This window comes from Macrobrachium nipponense, chromosome 4 (assembly GCF_015104395.2).
Source record: "Macrobrachium nipponense isolate FS-2020 chromosome 4, ASM1510439v2, whole genome shotgun sequence".
Classification (NCBI taxonomy): domain Eukaryota; kingdom Metazoa; phylum Arthropoda; class Malacostraca; order Decapoda; family Palaemonidae; genus Macrobrachium; species Macrobrachium nipponense.
The window spans coordinates 28500019-28524409 of record NC_061100.1 but is presented as its reverse complement, the minus strand read 5'-3'; the positions used below and the strand labels follow the sequence as shown (position 1 = coordinate 28524409).

Genomic DNA, 24391 nt, shown 5'->3' with positions numbered 1-24391 from the left:
TGCGGAAGGTGCCGCAGGAATGTTCCCTGTGACAAGCTGATCTCCCTCCTCCGTCCGTCTGAGTCAAATTAGCCCGGCAGCATCAGACCTCGTAGTTCGTCCCAGGCATCCCTGGGTGATGTGTCCCCCAGGGGCTGGTTCATCGGGTCAGGGGCGCATTGGGATCTTTCTGGGACGGGCATGGAGTACGTGTCAATGAGTGTTTTTGTAGGTCTTCGTACTTGATTTTACCCGGCTGCGAGTCCAACCATGGTGTGATTTTGTTGAAGACCTCCTCCGGCAGCTTCTACATACAAATATATACATGTAATTCTTGTTGCGTTGATAGATGCGGTATATGATCGTAATTAATGGGTAAAAAAGGCGTCTTTACAAAATGAAAATTTAAAAAATAAATAATTTGCATGTTATACAGCACAGAAAAATAATTTCTAATAAAATATAGCGTTATTTTAATTTTAGTTGGTGAAACATTGCACTATTTGACCATATATTTTAACATGCTCCTCGACTAAGCTGGAGGTCAGATCACGCATTTTTCAAGGTGGCATTCCTTTCGGTAAAAACACCATCATTTTGGAGTTTTAAAGTCGTTTCGGTATACTCATTATTTCAAACTAGCTGCCATTAGCCGAAGACGACGACTTTTCATGCATAGCAGAAATAACTTGCATAATCAGGTGGGTACTTACACTTAAAAGACTCGTTTTGGTTAATTGTAGCTTTAGTTACTTGAACAGCCTTCTAACTTCTTTAACAACCTCTTAATTTCCTTAATGCCTACACATTTTTATTTTAAACTTATGTACCGGCTTCGTATGTGTACGATCGAGCCAGGCTGAGGAAAGCTAGCAACCAGCAGCATAAAAAATTTTAAGAAAGTAGATTAAGGTCGCACAGAATCCACGAAAACTTGATTTGGATAAGTTTAAAGGACTTTTAAAACATTTCGAGACTGAAAATTACACATTTCTGTGTTGGCATCTTTTAAAAAATCTAAACTGTTGAGTATACCTAATGTGGGATGGTGACGTTTGACGTCTTGACTCCTCACTCGTAGAATTTGAAAAGTTACTGATGTGGCCTGATACCAAAATCATATGCTGTCATCTGTACATCAATCCAGACAACAGAGAGAGGATCAACAGACGTCCAATCTTTGGACGATTTCGACTAGCCTTGGCAATATGGCAACACCCTGTGGGGTAGAAAATCTACACCGACAAAGTGTGGGCCATTTACAGGCCTGCGGCTACATTTTATACCACAGAATTCACACATAATAAAAGAATAAAAGACGATCATCATCCTATTAGGCCGAGACATCCATCCATCTATGGCCCCTTCATCAAGAGACGGATGACGTACGTAATTTGGGTCATACGACCCAAGGTTAAGGGGGGGTGGGGGCGACCATTGAACACATGCTTTGATAGTCTTTCCATCATATTGATAACTGGAAATTTTCCTTTGCGAATCTAATTTCGGTTTGATTTGTTTCATGAATGTCCTTTGCTTTCTTGAGTTATGCATGCCAATATGGTTAAAAAAAAACTATAAAACCAAGTTTAAATGAATTAAAATATTAAACAGGACCGTAGTAAGTGTCAAAAGCAACTTAAAGTTGGTTTCGATTTTTTTTCCCTTAAAGATTCAAGACAAACACGACGAACGTGTTTATAGTACTGGCTTGCCAGTCTAAGCACACTGAATTGTGTACCATGTCACTACTTTTTTTTCCTGTCACTTAAAAGTGTCGCTCCTCCACTCAAGGGAGATTCTTAATTTTGAACAGTCATTTGAAGACTAAACAAATTGCTTTTATCTTCCAACAAAAAATCTGTGAAAGCCTCTTAATTCTTTGGCATTATTCGTCTGACAGCGTGAACCTAATAGTTTTGACAAAATAAAACAATAGATCAAGATGAAAACGTTTATGTCTGTACACTGTAAAGTTTTTCAGTAATGGCTCTACACTGTATGCGAAAATAAATAAAGTTCCGTGAAAACAATCCTGTTTCAACCTATGCGCCTTTGATATGCCTATACCGCTTCTGAAAAATACTTATTGATAAAATACAAATATGTTAAAATATAAAATTTTCTTGATAGGAAATTTGTGCCCTGAAAGTATTATACGTACCTAAACCTAAACATATAGCGTATTAAGGGATGCAACTATATTATAGTGTATTAGATTTGAACAAGGATTCACACTTATTGTAACAAGGGGAAGCATTTGTTTAATATCAGAATAAATTAATAAAAAATAAACCTCATCAGATGAAGTGTTATGAGTTTTGCAAAGTACAAACAAATAAACAAGCAACTAGCAAAGTCATGGTTTAATCATCACTGTATTTTCTGGCCATTAATACTACACTATTCTGGCACATCTTATTACTATATAGATGTATTATTTTTCTTCAACCTATGAAAGTTATTTAGTACATTTTTATACTGTCATAATTAATAATACTAGTGTCATTCAGCAACGAAGCTAAGTCCTACCTCCTCCCATGTAATTAACAACAAAAAATTTAGTAAATTACATAAATTCTAAGTTCACTTTTATTTCCAGCCCTAGTGCCTCTTTCCTTCTCATGTATCATAGCATTTATTTCTATTCACCAAGACCCTAAAGGCCCGTCCACACGGTCAAGCTTTGCTCGATGTGACGTCAGAAGCGGAGAAACAGCGGATGTTCTGACTTTTCCCGCTTCTAACACCACATCGAGCAAAGCTTGACCGTGTGGATGGGGCTTAAGACAGTTTTTGTGACAAGAACAAGTAAGATCTTGCCTTGTGAAATCACTTACTCTGAGATGACCCAGACCCTTAAGTTTAGAAAGTATGCAAGTTTCAAAACATTTGATGTAAGTTCCCAGGCTTTGAGAGTAGGTTCCCAGGCTTTGAGAGTTGACTATTTTTCAGTAGCATAATTGATATGAAACCGATATATATCATTGTGCGAGAGATGGTTATCACAAAAAAGAAGCAATGAAATGACAGATGAATAATATACTTCTATGTATAGACCTTAAAACGTCATCTCTTGGTGTTAAACCCGGAAATGGAAGTAACATCCAAGTTTACGGGTGCTAAAATGAGACATAATACCCTTTGAATATATACGTAAAGTTAGTTTTGTCTTCAAGGTATGAATTTTCCGCATTTATTGATGCTTTAACAATCAGGAGTGGTGCTAGCTATAATCTTTATAGCTCACTGGAAAAAACATCCAATGTTTCTTATTAACTGTGAGTGAAGTGTATGCATACCTCCACAGGCATCTTACTAGGTCAAGCCTGAAGGATCTGATGAGCACTTGATAGTAAACAAATCTGCTACTGATAAATATGAGTCAAGAAGTAGTGGTTTTTAGCTGGTGGGAAAGCAAGGGATATTCACTAATATTTTTTTGGCTTGTTTCTTTCCTTGTAACTAACTATTTGGCACTTCATGTTTATCCAAAAATATAGGGATTTATAATCTACATAAACACATTTAATGCTAAGAAGTACTATAAATTAAAAGGAACACTAACATACCATACCATTGAAAAATAAAACCACAAAATCACTGTGTATAACTTGTTTACTTGTAAGTATTTACATATTACTTTACTCAATGCTTGAGTACTTTCAGACCCTATCTGTGGCCCTTTCTCAAGAGATGTGTAGGCACATCTATTGAGAAAGGGCCACAGATAAGGCCTGAAAGTACTTGAGTGTTAAGTAAAATATGTAAATACTACTTACAAGTAAACAAGTTATACACAGTGATTTTGTGGGTTTCTTTTTCAATATTCAGAAGAAAACTGAAAGAAGTTTTTGTCCAAAACCATACCATACTGTATTTGGTTTACACATAGTTGACAGTATAAAATGTTAACCCTTTCAGAAGCCAATGACATACATAAACATGTCAACTCACTGAAAATTCTCTGTATGATGTATGCAGCAGGACTGGGAAGGTTTACCCAGAATGTATCTTCCACAGTAAAAAATAACTTTACAATAACCACTCAAAGGGAATTACCGGTTAGCAAATACGTATACCAGACTTTCAATCTGGTGTACACATGGATAAGACTGAAATGGCCATGGCTAGGACCTGAAAGGGTTAAAAGTGACCACACACACACACACACATTTCACATATTCTTCCAGACTACCACAAGGCCAAGAGTGCATTCTGAGACCACTAAAACAACACTCAAACAAAAATCTAAGTTATAAGCCTAACACTCAACCATCATCTGCAAACAGACAACAAGAAATAGAATTTTATGCAGATTTCAATAAAGTCAAATAGTTACAGCAGCACAAAACAGTCTATCAACGTGGTAATATGCTTTGAAATCCTGAATATGAGAAGAACAAGAGGACAGTTAACATTCAAAATGCTAGCTACTTTTAACCATAATGTGAGACTCTGAGTCTCTTATAATGATTATTATCATCATTAGGTAGACTCTGAAAAACTAATGTACCGTATACACTCCCATACCATCCGATCTTGCTGATCTTATATTTCAAAATTCTGACTCCAGTTCCAAACACGTCTGATATATTGTGTAAGTTTCATTTTTGGTATATTAGAATATGCCATGCTTGCCAAACTTTAGCCATAAACAATGCTGTTTAAAAACTTATAGTTTCCTTTCTGCCTTGAATATCAACACAAACACACAAGGCATGATGATACAATAAAACAACTTTCATTTTACTCTTCTTTTCATCATGAATCTTACAACTTGTCCAAAGTGCTCTGGTGCTTGGCTTCATAGCCTAAATTGCATGGTTCATTCAATCATTTAACTATTTACCTTTCGTTAAGGGTATGCACAGCTATCAGTACATAACAAATGTCTGGAAATGTCTTTGCAGGTACAGTACTATCATATTTTACTCAAAATGTCAAGAATTAAACAAACATATATCATCAAAATCTGCTGCTCTTTACATTCACTAATCTAACCCTTGTAAATCCATGCAATTCAAAAGTCAGTAATAAAATGCTGTTTACTTTCATAATATAACTTATTTATTCTTTCATGAGCATGCATATATAAACTGTATATGTCAACATGAATTATCATAGTATTTTATGTGTTTTAAAATTTTATATTACCTAATAGTAATCAAGTTGATGTATGAAGTTGGTGTGTAATATAGCCTACACTTTTGTGCTACAGTTGGGATATGCCACAAACACACACATTGTGATTTTGTACTTAAATGTATGACGCAACTCCCTGAAATTAGGCAGAAAATCAGTCCCCTCAAAATCGCATGATACCAGAGAATATACGGTAAAACCTCACAAACACCATCACAACAACAGTTTTTACAACAATTTTCACTAACAAAGATAATCTCTATTCTGTACAATATAACACTTACAATGACTAGATTAATGCTAGGGTGATCCCTTCAACAGTAGTGCTGTATATTTCTTGACAGTGAGGATAGATATGCAGGAATAATGTTACAAAACACAATGCTGTCAGAGTCAAGGAATCAGTTTAAGTGTCCAATCTTACTATGGTCTGTACACAATTTTCTTTTAAACTTGTAAAACTGACACACAGTTTTCATCATGATATATATTACTCAAATTCAAAACTTCCAGTCCTAATATGCAACAGGCACAAAATGATAGACTATATAACAAGAGGACCTCTTTTAACTGTCACTCAAAGCTGCTGATAATCTTGTACATATTGTGAGGCTTATGCAAGTTTCACAATAACTAAAAACATTTCCCTTAAAAATGTTTCATTAACAACATTTAAAATTGCGATGAGCACATAATCATACGAGTGGACAATACACATTACTTAGTCATCATCACATCAACCAAAACTGCTTCATGCTCATTATGTATCATGCAGGCTATGCTGCAATTTGCAAGATCTTGACAAGACTTCCCACCACGAGCAAGTTATAACTGTTGTCTTCCTGTTACCTTATAAAACTGAAGAGGCTGCAGGCCATATACATGAAAACTTGGCAAAAGTTAAACCAAGAGAAAAAATAAATGGATGAAACCTGAACAATAATCCTTTTACATTTATACAGACAAAATTCAGCATCACAGCTGCCATACACATCGTTATTAAAGTTCACACTGGATTTCCAAATCCTTTCTGAGGAAGAATTGACATACATTCTCTTCCAATAACAAATTCAAATATATCTTTTTTGTATCAATGAAGAAAGACTTCAGCTAGGGACCCTATCTGTTGTGGTCTACAGCATTAAACAAGTAGTATCCTTATTTTCATAACTGTCTTACATATACTTAACAGCACCTAGCAGAGGTGTAAGAAATCTTTTTGCTTCTGTAAATGAGCAATGGTCTTAACTTTGTAAATATAAATGCTTTGTACAAAAACAAGTTAATTCTTCATTGTTAATAAATTCATACAAATTGGAAGAAGGTAAACAGCCTTCTGTACATTTTCAGTTCCAACAAAGATGCAACATGAAAGATATAACCTGTATCAAAATTCTTCTGTTAAGGAAGTCTAAAATAAAACAGCAGTGACTGACTGTAGTTAGTAACAGTCCCAACCACTTACAATCAATAACAGAATGCTTCAAGAAAACTGAAAAGGGTACCAGAGCTGGTAAATTCTTTCATGTTCGACTTAGGGCTTACATTCATCTTAAAAACATATACTTATAAAAATGTCCCTGCTTTGAAGCCTGATGTCTGACAGCAGTAAAAGTTTATTTGTCATGCATCTGATCATGTGGAATGATGGTCAATCCAGAATGAAGGTAGCAAAATATTACTGTACAGGTGCTTTGAATAACAAAGTGGTGACATTACTATTACCATTTTTCTGTTACAGGTCAGCCAATAAGTGCCAACTTCAATGGAACTTAACATTTTCACTGCCTACTAGGCTTATATACAAGCTTTGCCCTTACAAAGTAGTCTACCATGTGGTTTTTATGGTTGTAAAAATGCATTTTCCAAATTTACCTATCATTTAGCCCTTTGAATGTGTCATTATTTGTACACTTTTTAGTTAAGTGTTATTAATAAACTTTTATAATAGGACCACTAATATGACAAATTTTGTATGTAATTTGTATTTTCCCTAACATACAAAATACAAAACTGAGGTCTTTACTAATGCGTCACAGGATTCTCTGAGGTGAGGGAGATGAGACTCCTCCCATTTACTGGCCCTGTTGAATGATGCTATATATTAACTCTGCCATACCATGATTGTATTACACTGAATTTTTTCTTGACTGGTTTCCAGTTGCACTGGAGAATTTGTCACATAGGTGGTAAGTACCAGGATTCAAAATGCAATCCTATTTTTGGACTACTTGTCATTTTGCTGGAAAATGATAATACTGTAACTAGTCCAAGCAGTTTCCAACAATGTTGGCTCCAAATTTTAAGGGCGTCTGGCAAATCAACTTTGGTAGAAACTCCCAATCTGCTGTGTTCATGCTGCTGAGTGCTATACTAATCTAAACTTTTCACCATTGATCTTAAGAACAAATTGCAACAGGGTTAAATTTACAAAGCTGAAGAGACCAGTAATGATTTTCTTTTAAGGATGGTAGAAATGCTGGCAAAGGTTTTAAAAGCATTAAGGAAGGCTATCAGTATCTCTGTGAAATAGTCTTGTTGAATACCCATATTGTATGAAAATTTGTTTTGCTAAGAACGTTTTGAAAATCCTCCCAAAAGGTCTGTATAACTGACTCCATATCCCTCTCCTTTACAAAAGCTTAAAATCATTTAAATAAACATATATTTCCTTATTTAAATTGACCTAGTTTATACTCTACTACATGAACTCCAGCATTAAATTTACTGCCACACATTTTCCTTCAACAGAACAAATGCAGACAACAATACAGCGATTCATAAAATCTCATGTGCATCATCCAAAAGTCTGATGTTTTACTTCTTGGTAATCTGGGACCCAATTTCCCTTAGATGCTAGGCAAACACTTTTACTGAACCTGTCACACACTTTAATTATCACCCCCAATGGCCTGTTGACTTTCCGATACATTTTTGTTCACTTTCCTAGATGATGCTGATGACTGCGGCCGAAAGTATATAGTTTCCTTGTGTCCATCTCTGAGAGAGGCATACCTTGCTATAGTAAACAAATAATCACTCAACCTGAAAGACAAAATAAGATATGAAAAAATAACCTGCAATAACACTAGAAAATGGAATGACCCAGTTTGCTAGATTATACACTGGAACCTAAAGTTCAAAGTGAATCAAAGAATTTTACATGAATTTCAAAGAATACATGAATATTCTGAATATTAAATAAATTTTTACCATAGATGCAAAGCTTTTCATTCAACCTTGACGTTTAGGTAATGGCAGAAATAAGGATACCAAGCAGCTGCTTGAACTGGCTAAACACTCAGTTCCCACACTTGAGGAACCTCCTCTCATGTCTCACTCATCATTTATTTTTATTCTTTGACTCTACCTATGGTGTGGAAGATGTAGTCCCTGCCCATTACCTATTATTAACCTAAATTGTGGGGAAAAAAATAATTCAGTCATTTGTTTAACAGACAAAAGAAAATTGGATGCAAGCTAGCAGCAATGAGCAACCTCTTCATTTACTTCTTGTGCAATGCAACACTGGTAAATGTTGAGGAAAATCTGCAGACACTTTCTGACTTAATTTCTAGGACTGCCTAGCCATTTAAACAACTTATAGCATTCAACTGATTTAAGTTGCTTCCAACTCCCCATCTGGGGATATAAGAGTTTCAGAATGTTCCAAAATATCTCATCTTCCCTAGTTGAAGGATAAATCATCAGAAGAGTAAATATGTTTATAAAGATATCATTTGGTACAGACATATCTAAATTTAATGAATCAATTTAGTCACCCTAGTGCACTGAAGAAATTTTTGTACCAAGACCTTGATAAATGAGGATTCAACATCAAACTGATTTTATTTTGTTCACCAATATTTCTAATTCTATCAACAAACTTGCACCAAATACAAATATCCTTTAAATGTAAATATCCCTTAAATAAGATGACCCAGTGCCAAGATGTAGGGTTCAAAAGGTTCAACTTACAAATTCTTCCTCCAAATTTCTGGAAAGCCTCTTTTTCTAAATGAGCACAAGACTAAGTACAATACAATCTCTTCCTGTTCACACAGTACTTCTACACTCTACTAATTATAAAACTGCCTTTGGTGGTGAATTCTCTGCCAAAAAAGTAAAAAAACCACTTGCTGATCTCAACAAATTTTCTCATTCTCTCATCAACTTCCATATTTTCACAGAATGCCCAAGCAATCTTATTTCTCTATAATTTTCATTCTGTACTGCATAACCTTCATTTATTGTTCTTGTTTATGTATATCCATATTGGAATGGAATGGAATATAAAATCTAGGATAAAGGCCAAGCACTGGGACCTATGAGGTTATTAGCACTAAAAAGGAAACAGAGAAAAAAGGTTTTAAAAGGTGTAACAGGAGGAAAAACCCCTTGCAGTTGCATGACAAAATGGATGTTAGGAGGGGGCAGAAGGTAAGATGGAAGAAAGAGAATATGAACAGAGGTAAAGTGTAAGGAAAGGGATTGCAGTTAGGGGCCCTAGGGATGCTGCGAAGCAATGCCTAACAGAGCACTGCGTGAAGTGCACATATAGAACTACCCACTACAAGGATATACCCTTATTGTCTCTTACTTTTTCCTGATCTAATGGTCCTACCCCTTTGTCAAGTGTTCTTCTAATCTAGACTGTAAACTGGTCTCAACTCAGGTAATACTTGTAAACATATCACCAGAAATAATAATCTTACCTATTAATATAAATCAAAACCTGCTCATCTACCAGACCTGAAGTCGCCAGGGGAACAATGGACCTCTCAGCCCTGCGGCAAACTGTTCGCGCTACGTGTATTGATGCACTAATTCGTCCTCCACCCTTAAGAAGAAAAACAGAGAAAATATAGTGACGAAGTTTACCTGCAATCAAAATGAGACATCAATTGAAGACATGTTCATGTTCATCAGCAAAAAGGGGCACTGCTACAAAGCAAATGATAACTGGCCTGTCTATAGAAACTGTCTGAAATGAGGATAGCTAAAATAACTGTATTAAATTCATTTATTACCGAAAGTGCATGTGGTTTTACACAATCTATATACTGATACAAAGAGTTAGGTATACATAAATAACTGATAAAGGTTTATCTTACAGCCCATAAACATTGACATTCCTCTAAACACCAGGATCTATACTTCATTATTCTTTGACAAAATGTTCCTAGGAAGCTCCCTAAACATCCGAAGAAAAATACTTGTAGACCATAGGGGATAAATCTGCAAAGTCCATTCAATATGTCTAAGATGAAATCTTATGCCTATTGGTAAATCTGAACAAAAGCCTCTCTACTCATAAGAAAAAGAAATTACCAAACATATGTACAACACCATTAGAAAGTTCTCCATCATCATACATGAAGAACAAAGCAAAATCAATAGTGCTTCAACTATAGTTGAAAGCTGTACAACACTGAATTTTCTCTTAATACTTTCACCCTGCAAAGAGGGAGGTTGTCCAATTAGTAATGAGGCAAGTAATTTTGTGATCACTTTATATCTGTACACATCATTAAGCAAAAGGATATAGTAAATTGCCATCTTCCAAATATATCATGTGTCAGTATATTACTACGTAATATTCTGAGCGGAATAAGACTGCTATTTACGTACTTATATAGCTTTTATTCTTTGCTGAGCACTGACCTTGGAGTACTTTGATAACTTCTCAGTGCTTCAAAATAGACTATGCAACTGGGACTTATATCACTGCAGCAATCACCCAAAAGATAAAAGAAAAAATTACACTAACCTTTTCTTTAATACACCTGGAGTTAAATTCTGATACAATTTAGTAAGTTTTCCCTCTGTCCAAAACTTTAATTAAAATATTTCACGAATCCAAAATTAAAATTCTGCTGAACACTAATGAAAACCAGAGAGATTAAGACTCATTAGCATAGTCATCATCTTTCATTTGTTTGAGCAGATGGTCGGCACTTCAAAGTTATAAGGCATTGTTGGTTTGATACCAAGAATTTACAACTAATATAAAGCAAATTTTATTCAACTTACTGGAAGGATAAAATTGCTGAGGGGAGGAAGGAGTGATGTGTACTGATCTATCCAGCTTTCCAGCTCCAGAATGTGTCGAGGATTGAAGGATAATTTCTCTTTAATTCTTTGCTCTCTCACGGGGTCATCTTGATGATGATGAAGCAATAAATAAAGTAAAAATATATAACATGTCAAACAACTGCAAGCCCATACACTAATAAAATGCCATTAGACCGGTTTACTTCATTGCATTAAATAACATTTTACAAAAATAATGTATGTATTATTAATTCCCAAAAAGAAATGTCACTTCAGTAATGGTGAACAATACTCCTCAACTCAATATTCAAAGTTAGTACATAGTCTAATGCTATATTTCTCTCTACTATGATTCTTTTCTTTAGTAAACATATACAGTACACAGAATTCTGGCATATTCCCTACACCTTTTATTTGTACCTACATATTTGACAATGAATACATAGTAACGTTCACTTAAAACATCCCCAGAGTATAATGACAACTCATTTAATTCAGAATCAAAATACTATTGCATTTTGAAGTGCATAAATTATAGGAACTTGAATCATTTGGTAATAAACTTTTAAAAGGAAACTATAAATATCAAGCTCAGAGACAAAGCACGTCTAAACTTCAAAAGTAAAGATATATGAGGAAAAACATGTAATATAACATTCAATTTACCAAAAATAATGGCATGCCTCCTCACTTAGCAATTAGAGTAAAATAGCTTTGTGTAGATTTGGAACTTACCAATTATCTCCTGATTTCTGGGGGTAGCTAGTAATGTGGATATATCCTGCAGAATACACTGTATCCTTTCCAACTGATCAACATAATCGTGACTCTTCTCCTCTGCAAATTCTTTGGCTAACCTATAAATTAAAACCACAAATAAGAGCTTAGCTTGTTACAGCATTTCTTTTAACTTAAAATCCTAAAAACAACTCTTACAGTATATTTAAGAGTAGGCAGTCCCCGGGTATCGCTGGACTTGGTTAATGGTGATCCAGTTTTATGGCGCCTTGTCTAGCACTATACAATCGGCAATTTATGGCGCTATAACGCACTGAATTTTGGTTGGTTATCGACGCCATAAGGCACCGATAATAGAATTATGAAACCACAACATACCTAACAAGAGGCGCCATTAACCGGACATCGGTGCCATAATTGCCATAAATCACCAAGAATGGAACTGCTGCTCATAACCAGGAACTGCCTATAGTTTCATTGTAATTGCCATGTAGTTTAACCAAAACACTGCTGTTTGGAAATCAAAAAGGCAATTAATCGCAACATCACATCATTCCATCCGACTATATGACATCTTTGACAAACCTTCAACCACACCATTGACATGTATGAGGAGCAGAAACTATAAATCCCAATATTTACATAATAAATTTAAAATACATTTCCACTACATAAAATGAAGGTCCTTTGCAACCATTAAAGTCTTTGCTTGCTCTACTAACAGGTAGAGTTAGCTACCTTACTCCATTTATCAATGCTGTTGCTACTTTTTTGTTTTTTCTGATTACATTTGAATTTCTGCTTCACAGTCTTGCATGTCCCAAAGGCTTTACAAATGTTTTACCTCTTCCAATATCTTCCCACCAAAAAAACATGGTACTCCACTCTCTATCATCCCAATTAAAAACTATGAACAATTCACGGCACTATTTGTTACATTTGGTGCATAGTACAGGTAACTGCTGCTAGATGAATGATGAAGGACTGTCTATTTTCCCAGAACAAACTTAATTAAAAACTGAAGTAGTAAGTCAAATTAAAAATCAAATGCGCAGAACATGTTGATGCATAGTAAAACAATACGTAGTAACAAGTGAGGGATAAAACTATACAAAATCTTACCCAATATGAGAAGAAAGTTCGTCTGTTGTGCCCAAAGCCTGGAAAAAGTCACTATCCTTTGGAAGCCGCTGTCCGGAGAAAAGACTTGTCTGGCCTTTATCCCCCGTGCGTGTGTAAATTTTTAGATCGTTGCTGCAACAAAATTTATGGTTTTACAATGAAGGAGAACATGGATGTAGCTGCCTAAATATCCCAGCAATAATGAAAATAACATCTAAACTCTGAATGAATAGATAGGTAAATACTTTTCACCCAAATTATGAACACTTTCTAATACCCACATAAAAACAATGCACTACAGGACTGCACACACAATGAAATAATTTAAAAAACAAGTTCTCTGTTTCAGGCATAAAAAACATTTCCTTAACAGTTTTATTAACATGTTAATGAATATAAACAATGCAAAGAGAGCTTAATATAGCTGAAAAAGTTAAAAAGTAACAAAGTATGTGAAATGTGTGAAAATGAAGACAATGCCAGAGCACTTGGCAAACTAATTAAAATAAGACCACTGTCTATTGTATAAACACAAATTGAAAATTACACTTACCTACAATGTCTTGTGAGATATTGAAAACCCTTGGAGGAACTGCTGCCAAATAATAATTTCTGTGTTCCAACAACAGCTCTGGTACATTGACACAGGATTCTCAAGGACATGCTGACGTTTTACAGTGAAGAAGTCTCCACAATTAAACTTTCCATAAATTAAGAATTTGATTTCTGATTTCTTCAAAATCTGAAATGAAAGTCATGATTAAAATGACATAATACTAGTATTCTTAACTGCGGATTTTATGACAGAACTTAAAAACTATACAATTCTTTTCTTATAAAACTATTTGCAAAGCAAACTTTGGCACTACTATTTGCATACTCTTTAAAAAGAAAAATAGCAAAGCGCCATGGATTAGATATACTAAGTGGTATGCTCAATGTGAGGCTATAGGCTAACCTGTACAGTGGTAGGAGTAGGGCTGTTATACCATTTTAGGTATATTTGGGCTGTTTTGGGTAATTCTGATAAAGGCTTTCGCACACAGGTAATGTATATCTATCAAATTATTGTTAATGAACAATATAGAAATGGGTGTATATGATGCAGTACAGGTGAAATAACTTGAGAAAAATGTACAGAAATAATGTAAACATGATGTTCCGCTGAGCTTTTTTGCGTAAAAAACATACACAAGAGGCGGCAAATTTCTCACATTAGGTATTCCTGTGAATTTTTCAGGTTATCTCACCTTCACTGCATCATATAGGGTAAAATACCAAATGGCCGGCCTCTACCGTAGCACAACCACCTTCCCAAAAAAGTTCTTTAACACGTCCTGTAACCCAGGATAGTAGACATTAATCAAGAGCCACTGTCCGTCAAAGCAACACCTCGAGGCCTCTACTTTCCTCTCGAAGTAAGTTTTTTCTCCAAAGTCACAAATTAAGGCCATAACTTTCGATTTTCGAGAAGGCAGTCGCACCATAGCAGTTGGCCATTCAGTATTTTACCCTGGTAGCCTATAGCCTAGGCTACATCTTATTCTATCTTTTCGCGGAGCTAGTCGAGACTGAAGGGCACAGGTTTAGCCCCTGAAATAGTCTCTCACCTTCCCAAAAATGAAGCGTCCTGACCTAGTACCTAGTAGTAATGAGACATTACCTTCTCACCCTGACTTCCTAGGGCACTACCTATGTCCTGAACTGACCTGTGGGTTATGCAACCCCTACTCCTGTTGTTCTCAAAACTCCCCCTTCTAGTATGTTTTTCCACCAAAAAATTCCATTAGGTAGCTAACAAACAATAGCCCTAGGTATAGCCTATAGCTAGCTACTACCTAGGTATCTCCATGGGGTCACGGCGAAAGGTGGCCGGGGGGAACTTCCCTAGGACAAGTTGGGGATGGGCGAACGATACGGTAATCTGGTTACGTAAAAAATTATATTTTTGTTACTTTAACGTACATATAAAATCAATCTAAGGCTAGCCCTTTTCTATGGGCATCAAATCAGATGTCAACAGTAGGTAGGCCTTGGCCCTAACCATCACTTAACGGTCAAATTACATAAGCCTATATATACCTCTGGCCCTTAATATCCAGTGGAAATCCTATCAATGAGACGCCACTTAATAAACAATAGCTGTCAATGACAATAGGTAAATAGCTATGACAGGTAGATAATCAGTATTTTAGAACAATAACAAAACTCAAATACATACGTATTGGAAGACCTACTTTCCTAACGGTTTCTTCTTCGGTTATGTAACAACAACAATAACAACAACAACAATGAGGATTTTTTTTATTTATGTCATTCATATAGCTTTTATGTAATTCATAAACTGCACTTTGTAATTTATTTGAATGTTTCAGGTCATATAAGTCTTAATTAGTCTTTGAATACTATTTCGATATTGCCATTAAGTGTTCGCATATCTAGTACTTGGTTCCTACAAGAAGAAAGAAGAAGAAGAAGGGTCTCTCTCTCTCTCTCTCTCTCTCTCTCTCTCTCTCTCTCTCTCTCTCTCTCTCTCTCTCTCTCTCTCTCTCTCTCTCTCTCTCTCTATATATATATATATATATATATATATATATATATATATATATATAAATATATATATTAACCGAAACTTTCGCTGTCTTAGCGCCAAATGGTTCTATAGCATAATGACTTGATTAGGTAATAGATAAAATAATAATCTGTAAGAGACCGATAAACAGATAAAATAAAAATCTGTAAGAAATAGATAAACAGATAAAAGCAATGTATACGACGTATATAGCTGAGGTCAATTTGGACGAAGCGAAAGCTATATTCTATACTGAATGGTCGAACGTGTTCGTCCATATAAAAAGGGACTGTTTGTTCTTCAAGGTAGAGAGAATTGTGCCACTAACAATACGAAGGTGTCGGGAAAAGCTGCGAGTTAGTAATCTGTCCAGGGAAGAAGTTCCTATTACTGTAAGTTCTCAAGTTCGTGGTTTTTTTCTTTAAGTAGGCCTATACTTCTCTTTAATATATTTGGAATGTCTCTTTATGTATATCTCTCCAAAGGTCTCTCATTTTAGTTGAAATTATTTCTGTATTTTATTGTTTATCCGTTGACCAGTTCTAGCTGTTACTCCATTTTTTGTTTTTATTGTATTTGTTATTCCTCTCAAGGGTGTTCGATTACATTTCCTCCTCATGTATTGCTCACAGAATCTCAATCACTTTCCCTTTGCTGTACCTGTTTCATTATAGTATACGTCCACCTCTACCTGTCCATTTAATTATATGTACCTATAACTCTTCAAACACATTTCATTTGATGTTCTATGTTAAATAAGTATAATAAGTTCTAATTTTGTGCGTTATTTTTCTGCAACTGTCGTAAATAACTAATTTTTATATATCCTATAGCACTTTTGGTTCAACTGGCTAATTCAGCCTTATAGACCAACAGTCACTTTCCCTGGAGACATGATATATGTCAGTTTGATAATAATAATCAAACCCGCCAATATCTTTACCTACATTATTCAGTATCTAAGTATATGGAATTCATTTTCATCCAACCCGTTTCGACCCTCCAAACTATAGGAATCTTCATAGGCCTCATGATGATTGGAATTTGAGCGCAAAACTCACTATTTTAGGGCAAACAAGTGTTGACTGTATGATGAAACGTATACAGTACATTAATCTCAGTGACATTGTAACAAATAACGAGAATGTTAAGCTGACTAAGAGCCAGACTTAAATAGAACATTTAATTGAATAAATAAATGAGAAAGTCAAATTGAAATACTGAAACATTAAATGAATATAGGTGATTTAGGGGATGGTACCCAGAAACAAGGAAACGACGGCTGAAGCACAAGCAAAAGGCAAGATAAAGTGGGATATATACCCGAGAAAGTAAGAAATCAAGGAAATGTTAGCCTGCAAGAATCAGCCATGTGCTTATACAAGCAAGATAAAAAGAAATGTATGTGAGGCAGTAATAGTGCCAATAATATTTGCTTATGCTGAGAACTGGGGATAAGAAAAAATAAATTAATTACAAGTCAGGCAATGTCAGACAATGAAAGCGTAGATAAGGAAATAGTGGAAGGATTAGGTAAGAGAACCACGACGGTTGCTGACGAGAATGGTTTAGTAATATAAAAAAAATTGGATGTAAGGAAAGCAATTTTGTATAGTATATACTAGATAGCAAAATCTCTGGGAGGAGTTACAATGAAAAATATTGTTTTAAAGTTGAAAATGGTCTAAAAGAAAGAGAAAATATAACAAAGACGAGGTTGGAGGCAGCAGAAGGAGATGGCTAATATTTAAGAAAGAAATATCTAAGAGAACACCATTATTATGAAGATTTAAGGTACCAAAGCTTAAAAAAACAGATAAGCAGAATTGACCACCAATACGTGCTATTTAAGAAATTAGGCATTTGACACCCAGGAGCAATTGTTTAGACTTAAAAGGTTGGAATGAGAAATGAGAAAATTAGAAGATATAGCTTTGATTTCTGTAAGAAATGATACAAAAGGTAGAAATAAAAGATCAATATAAATGGAAGACCTTATGACTGCTATATATATATAATAAAAGAATTGTGAGGCAAACGACGAGGAACCAGGCAGTTCAGATAATAATAAACAATTCATAGTGAATGTTTTAGCTATACTTATTCAGCTCACAGAGGACTTTTATACTTTGTCGAGAATAATGTTCTTTTTATTCAGTAGTAGTAGTAGTAGTGGGTGGGACATGCCTTTGAAACGGCTCCCTTGCTTCTTTTATTCCTCCTTTGTTTGTGTTTGTTTGAGCTTCTTCTCTCTGAAATACCACATTTCTTTTATAAAATCTTTCCTATTCTCCACTTCTTCCCTCATTAGAACTACCAATAAGATTATATTTGCTACTAATTCCTCTTTATTTTCTTGATATAGTTGCTGCATAAAGTTATATCTATTTCTAATTTCATTGTATGCTGGATAGTAAAGTAAGAAATGTTATAAATTTTCATTTTGTTCCTCACAGTACAAACATTTTGTATCTTCTCCTTTTATCCTATTTCTGTCATTTAATCCTAGTATACCTAGTCTGGCCCTACTGATCAGCATTGTTTTTTCAGTGTTGTCATACCAGATTTCTTCTCTTCTGTTTTCTTTATATTTTCTGTAGATTCTTAACGTTGACTTTTCATTCATTTCTTTCTGCCATGTTTTTCTGTCCCAATTGTTTATTATTTCTCTTAACTGTTTGTCTTTAACTGCTTCAATTTTACTGAAGTTTATGTTTAGTTCTTTCATATACTCTTTTACTTGCATTATCCAGGGGTTTTTTGTTCATTTTCATACTGATCTATGGTTATCTCATATAGGAGCCTATTTCCACCATTCTTCAGTGTATGTTTCAGGTAGAATAGTTTATTCTTGATATCTCTAGATTGGCAGGAAGAGGCCCCTATTTCAGATCTTAACGCACAACTTGCTGTGTAACTTGGCGCTTTCAAAATTGCTCTATATACTTTATTGTCTATCTTCTGAAATTTATTTATTGTTTTCCTGTCAAGTTTCATGACTTCCATTGCATACATGAATGAAGGCATCGCTAGTCCTTTCCAGTACAATTTTCCTATTTTTACCCTGCTACAGCTTTTATTGATAACTGCATTAGCCATATTTGCCACCTGCTTTGCTTTAATTTGGGCCCATTTTTATTTGTTCTCTGAAGCAGTCTTTCATGTTGTGTTGATTGTTATTCCCAGGTATTTAATATTCTTAACTATTTTTATTCCTTCTATGTGCTCCATATTCTCCACATCATCGATACTGTACCAGTCGTTGTATATTAGTATGTTACTCTTGTCCTTGTTTATGTTTAGGCCACATTCACTTGCGATTTCCATAAGGGTTTTTATTGATTTTGTTATTTCTTCTAGTGTGTGCCCTAGTATTAATCCGTCGTCTGCATATAGTAGTGCCACTATCCTTATTACTTCATTTCTGAAACCTTCTGGTGTATTTTCTAATTTTTCTATTATCAGGTACGTTATTAATAGAAAGAATATGGTTGAGCCATTGCAGCCCTGTCTTATTCCATTAGTTACATTTAGTTATTTTTGTTCTGTATTGTTAAGGCATAGGCTTGTTACATCATTTGTATATATCTTTGCAACTGTATTTATTACTTCTGCATGTAGCCTGTATTTCATCATGACCTCAATGAGCTTTTTCCTATTAAAACTGAGTCAAATGCTTTTTGGAAGTCTATTGATACTACAAATAATGGGTCCTTTCTTCTGTAAGTTTCTTGTATGCAGTAGTAGTAGTAGTTATGGGTCGAGGCAATGCCTTTGCAACGGCGCCTCTTAGTCTTGGGTATTTTTTTTGTTTGTTTATTTGTTTAGCTCTTTCCTTTTTTTCTCTCTTTTTTTCCACATCAAGTATATGGTTTCTTTTCTTATTTCGTTGTAAGATATATATAAATGATCGATTCCTCTTCTTTGTGCGGTAAAGCCTGATTGCAGTCCATTCATTTTTCCTATATTTCTAATATGTTTTTCTATTTTGGTTCTCAGGATCCCCATGAAGATTTTATATGATGCATTTGTTAGAGCAATTGGCCTTAGATCTTTGACTGTGGGGTTTTGTTTTTTGGGCGTAAGTGTTGTTTTTTACTTAAACCAGCTTTTCTGCGTTTTCCTGCCCTTCAGTATGTTATTTAAACATTCTGCCAATTCTTTTTGAAGGTTGTTACTTTGTAAGAGTAATTTGAACAGTACTGGCTTCATTCCATCTGGTCCTGGTGCTTTATTTTGTCTTCATTTCCTCAAGTTGATTTTTTACATCTTCCTCTGTTATGTTGAGATTTCACGCTAGAATTACACGCCCCCATAACAGAAGTAGCAGGAATCCATTACGACGCCTTTGTAACGGCTCAAGCTTATAACCGTTATTATATGATTTTCAAGTGTGCACTTTTCAATTATTATACATTACTGTGCAGCTTTGTCTTATGTATCTTAATTGATTTCATTTTTATCTTATTAACTTAGTCTAGTCACTGAACATTTCCAATTTCATCTATTCGTAAATTAAGTCATTTTGATAGAGACGTTGTTCAGGATTTACAATCAATGACTCATCTTTGTGTTTCACCATCTTATCAGCACCGGTTAGTTACGTTCATGGCATATTTCTTTCGTGAATTAGTTTTTAAGGCTTAATTATCTCATTTAATTTATTCATTAACTTATCTACCTTATAAAGTATGTAACTGAGATTATCTTTTTCCCTTTATCAGCGCAACATTTCGAATCGTTCGATATTATAAATTATTCTTATATTATAATTAAGGTACTTTTCCTTGTTATCTCTTGACCTTTTATAATCAGGCAGTCATCGTTATCCAAGTCACATCATTTTGACCTTATGTAATTAGGCAATAGTCATCGTCCAGGTCACCTGTTGACCTTATTAAATGGAGGGTAATTTACCTGTGGGCACTTAGGCCCTTCTTCCTCTCACATGCTGATTTCGGACCGAGCGGGCCAGAGGTTTAATCGGAAAGACATCCGTTCCTGCGACTGGACAAAGTAGATTTTGACAAAGGTAAACATATAAAAAGTTAATGTTCTTAATTTTTGATAAAAAATTTTCAGAAAAATAGCCCAGAGCAAGACTGGGGGCCCCTAGGTATGCATCGTTAGGCCGATACACTTAGACCTAACTTCTTTGGTAATTTTGGATTACTACCTAGATAAGCGGATTTAATTGTAGTAGGTAATAGGCGATAAACAGAACATTAATTTCCGTTAGGCATGATGTATCATTTCCTTTATATGCACATTATATCTAAATTTCTTGTCGTATAGCCTACCTAGCATAAGGAAGTACCCTAGTAGGTAGCTAAGCAGCGGTCAGGGAAAATTTAGCAGGGCAGGCTTACCTACTACTATATAGTAGGCCTATGCTACGCCCCTTTATCATGACGTATCATGGAGCAGTTTACCTTTCCAATTCATTTCTTTAAGCCTTTGTTTTTATTGATTGATTTATTTATACTAGGTACTATTGCTGGCGACCTAAGTTCTATCGTAGGATAAGCGAAATATTTGAACATACCCAATGGATACCGTTAGGCCTACACATTGTAATGATAGGTAATCTACGCAGTTTACCTTTCCAATTCATTTATTTAGCCTAAGCCGTTGTTTTATTTATTGTTTGATTTATTTACATCACAGGCGTCCTAAGTTCTTTCGTAGGATAAGCGAAATATTTGAACATACCCAATGGGTACCAATAGGCCTACACATTGTAATAATAGGTAAGCTATGCAGTTTACTTTTCCAATTCATTTATTTAAGTCGCTGTTTTATTTATAGGTTGATTTATTTACATCACAGGCTAAGCGAAATATAGCTAGGCTAGGTATGAGCATATCCAATGGGTACTGATAGGCCTACACATTTTAATAATAGTATAATCTACCTAAGACTATTTTCGTGGGACAGTCTGTCAATAGGCAATTATATAGACCTACGTACGTTTCACATCCAGTTGAATTTGTATATTTATAAACCCTTACTACCTAAGTTTCTGATGGTTACCAAGGCCTACCAATGTCTAGTATGGGCCCTTTGGCCCGAAAGTAATTAATGGTAACATTTTAGTCTAGCTTGTGATTTGAAAATATATATATATATTTTTTAGAATTACTAATTTTTCAAAGTAATATTATGATACTTTTAATTCTTTGCAGAGTATATAGCCTAGTAATTTTTTTAAACAAATTTTTAATATATACCTACTTGTAATTTTCTGGAGAGTATATAGTAATGTTTAAAAATAATTTTATGATTGTTTTAATTTCATACCAAAATTAGGGTGGGCATTCTGGTTGGACCCAGTATTTTAGGTTAGGTTAGGAGAGGGGTGTAAGGTTAGAATGCATTCTTGTAATTCATAACTTGAAGTAGTTTGAGTCAGAATTAGTTGGGGGGGGGAAGGCTAGGGTGGGGTGCTATTTTAAGGAGCTAGGTTTCAGGAGCCATTTTGGTACTAGTGTTCCTCATGTATTCGCAGGGATTGCCTACCAGACCCCCCCCCCCCCCCCCACGCGAATAGCTATAATCAACGAATAGTAATTGAAAACCCTGGTTTTTTTAAAATAGTTTCATCGCAAAAAGGGCTTTTTATAAAGAAATTGATAATAAAACAGTATTTTGTGGATATTTCTCATTAGAAAAACACTGCGAATATGCGAATTCCCTGCGAATAATGGGTAGATATGGTCCATAGTGAAATCTGTGAATATGTGAGTCCATGAATGCCGAGAATGTAAATGCAGGGAGTCCACTGTAGTCTGTTATATTCAAGAAACAAATCTATATATAGTACTTTGGTCTTTTGGCAAAACTAGATTATTTACTGCCATTTACTTATGATTTTGTGTTTTCTCTATGTTATAGGATATTAACATTCCTCTATTTAATGTGTTTATGTTTATCCTATGGGTGCTGGTACTAAAAAAGGTGCCCATTTTGCAAGTAAACTAGTATTTACTGAGCCAATGGGGTGTGGTAGTAGTCTTCAGTTTTATTGCTCCTTCTACTATGCTGTGTTAGCTATGATTTTTTTCACAACGTGTAGTCATTTCTCGAGGTCAGTGGTTCGCAGGATTGATTTTATATATTACTGGAACTGGATGACATTTTAGCTCCAGCAGTTATCAGGGTTACATTTATATATTTGTTGCCTTTATTAGGGATTGATTTGAAATGCGCTAATGGTATCTTGGGAGTCAGGATTCACCATGCTTTAACTTCAGTAGTTATAGAATTATCCCAACTCCTAATTGTTTCTCATTTTTATTTTGAAATCTTCAGCTGAAAACCTGGCTTATCTGTAATATGATGATTATAACTCATGTGTTCTTATAATTTCAGAACCTTGCAGAAAACTGTGAATGCTTAGGGTTTTGTCTAGGGTATGCTATATTAAGCTTACCATTCCTCACCTCAGTCAGAAAAGATATTTCCAGGCAAAGGTAACACATCAGTTTATTTTTCAGTTTTGAAGAGAATGCAATAAATAGTTACCTAGCAACATATTTTCTATATTTGGGTTTGCCAATTATTGTAAAATACATATACATATAGCAGGAACAGATATTTTTACCATGTCTTTTAGGTTGGTTGAGCGTTTGTTTTGGTTTATTAAACAGTAAAACTTGACAAGAAAATATATAAAATCGAATTAGTGTTGGTTGGTAGGTGTAATTTTTGCAAATTGTTTTCAAATATTCTGTGATATCTGTACATGTTATTAACAATGCTATGCATGTAAAAACTGCAATTTATTGTATTGGAATGCATATATTTTAGGCCACAGTCCAAACACTGGAACCTATGAGGACATTCAGCGTTGAAAATAATGTTGAAACAATTATTAGGAGAGGTGGAGGGTAGGTAAATTGATCAAAGGTATAGTACTACAAGGACTGAAAGGGGTTGCAGTTAGGAGCTGAAGGGATGCTGCAAAGAACCTTAAGTAATGCTTGCAGTGCAAGGTGTGTGATGCACTGATGGGACTAAATCCCTATGGCAGCAATGTAATGTATTTCATCAGTAGTATCTGTTCGAAATTAAATAGTGTTTTGGGTGCAAAAGTCCATATAACTTTTGTGATTTAATTTTCTGTTATAAGCAAAAACTGTTTTGCAAAATGGGGAGCTTAAAATAGAACAGGAAAATAATGAAATGAGTGAAGGACAGTGAAGGAATAAAAAACTTAATGAAAATAACATGAATAAAATTGTAAATAATGGAGTAGCGTTTACTGTGTCCTTAGTCCAGGTTAACAGTCATTATAGATACAGTAGTTAAAGATGCATAGATAGGTAGCATGAGAAAATTGGAACTAGTGGAAGAAAAGACAGACAGAAATGCAGGTTTTGATTAGGAAAAGTATGCAGAGAACTCTAAAGGGAAGCTGACACAAAAAGTTTGTATGTAATGTGCACTGTAGAAGTGTAGAAGGATGGTGCTGAAAACCTCAAGTATTAGTGAGAGTGCAATAAAAGTCTTCCTGTAACTGTTGGTTCCTCAGTTTAAAGGAATGTCATGCTTTTATCTGTTAATTGTGTACTTACGTTTTTGTATTCTAAAAGGTACTGCCTTTTACCACAACGATACCTAGAAGTTGCAATTTTTTTGGTTGTGTAAGACTCAATATGTAAATTCTTTAATGCCATTCTTGGTTAAAAGTCAAAGATTTTTCCTGAAAACAGTGTTCCAGTTGCACAGCAGTATAAATTTTTCTTTTCCCAAACCCTTTACTGTAAGTTAGCCGTAAAT

At 34.8% G+C, this 24391-nt stretch overlaps 2 protein-coding genes across 10 annotated transcripts in view; one reads left to right on the top strand and one right to left on the bottom strand.

Moving 5' to 3' along the window:
• Positions 1 to 1919: 1919 nt before the first annotated feature.
• LOC135210825 (corrinoid adenosyltransferase MMAB-like) lies at positions 1920 to 15359 on the bottom strand. 3 transcript variants are annotated; one of them, XM_064243697.1, is made up of 7 exons: positions 15260 to 15359; positions 13592 to 13780; positions 13039 to 13170; positions 11914 to 12035; positions 11158 to 11285; positions 9840 to 9964; positions 1920 to 8169 (listed from the first exon to the last, which is right to left on the bottom strand). In XM_064243697.1, exons 2-7 carry the CDS (start codon positions 13699 to 13701, stop codon positions 8016 to 8018), a joined length of 771 nt encoding a protein of 256 aa, XP_064099767.1. In that variant the 5' UTR covers positions 13702 to 13780; positions 15260 to 15359; the 3' UTR covers positions 1920 to 8015. The 3 variants fall into 3 exon arrangements, with proteins under 3 accessions (XP_064099767.1, XP_064099769.1, XP_064099768.1); XM_064243699.1 differs by having other exon boundaries at positions 15276 to 15312; XM_064243698.1 differs by lacking the exon at positions 15260 to 15359 and adding an exon at positions 15121 to 15247.
• Positions 15360 to 15805: 446 nt separating this feature from the next.
• LOC135210824 (acylamino-acid-releasing enzyme-like) overlaps positions 15806 to 24391 on the top strand; it is a 59629-nt gene continuing 51043 nt past the window's right edge. The window contains exons 1-3 of one of the 7 annotated variants that reach the window (XM_064243693.1): positions 15827 to 16002; positions 20426 to 20642; positions 22982 to 23082. In XM_064243693.1, the coding sequence (XP_064099763.1) occupies positions 23002 to 23082 (81 nt within the window). In that variant the 5' untranslated portion in view covers positions 15827 to 16002; positions 20426 to 20642; positions 22982 to 23001. Of the gene's footprint in view, positions 16003 to 20100; positions 20206 to 20425; positions 20643 to 22981; positions 23083 to 24391 lie in introns of those variants that run through there. The other 6 variants (XM_064243694.1, XM_064243690.1, XM_064243691.1 and 3 more) reach the window with 6 other exon arrangements.

Bases quoted from the DNA above. Each gene is read 5' to 3' on its own strand.
- LOC135210825 (XM_064243697.1), bottom strand. From the start codon at position 13,701: ATGTCCTTGAGAATCCTGTGTCAATGTACCAGAGCTGTTGTTGGAACA. The intron at 9,965-11,157 runs GTAAGTTGAATA...TTTCTTCTTAAG, and splicing joins TCAGCAATTTTATCCTTCCA to GGTGGAGGACGAATTAGTGC. The intron at 8,170-9,839 runs GTAAGATTATTA...TTTGTCTTTCAG, and splicing joins GTTTTGATTTATATTAATAG to GTTGAGTGATTATTTGTTTA.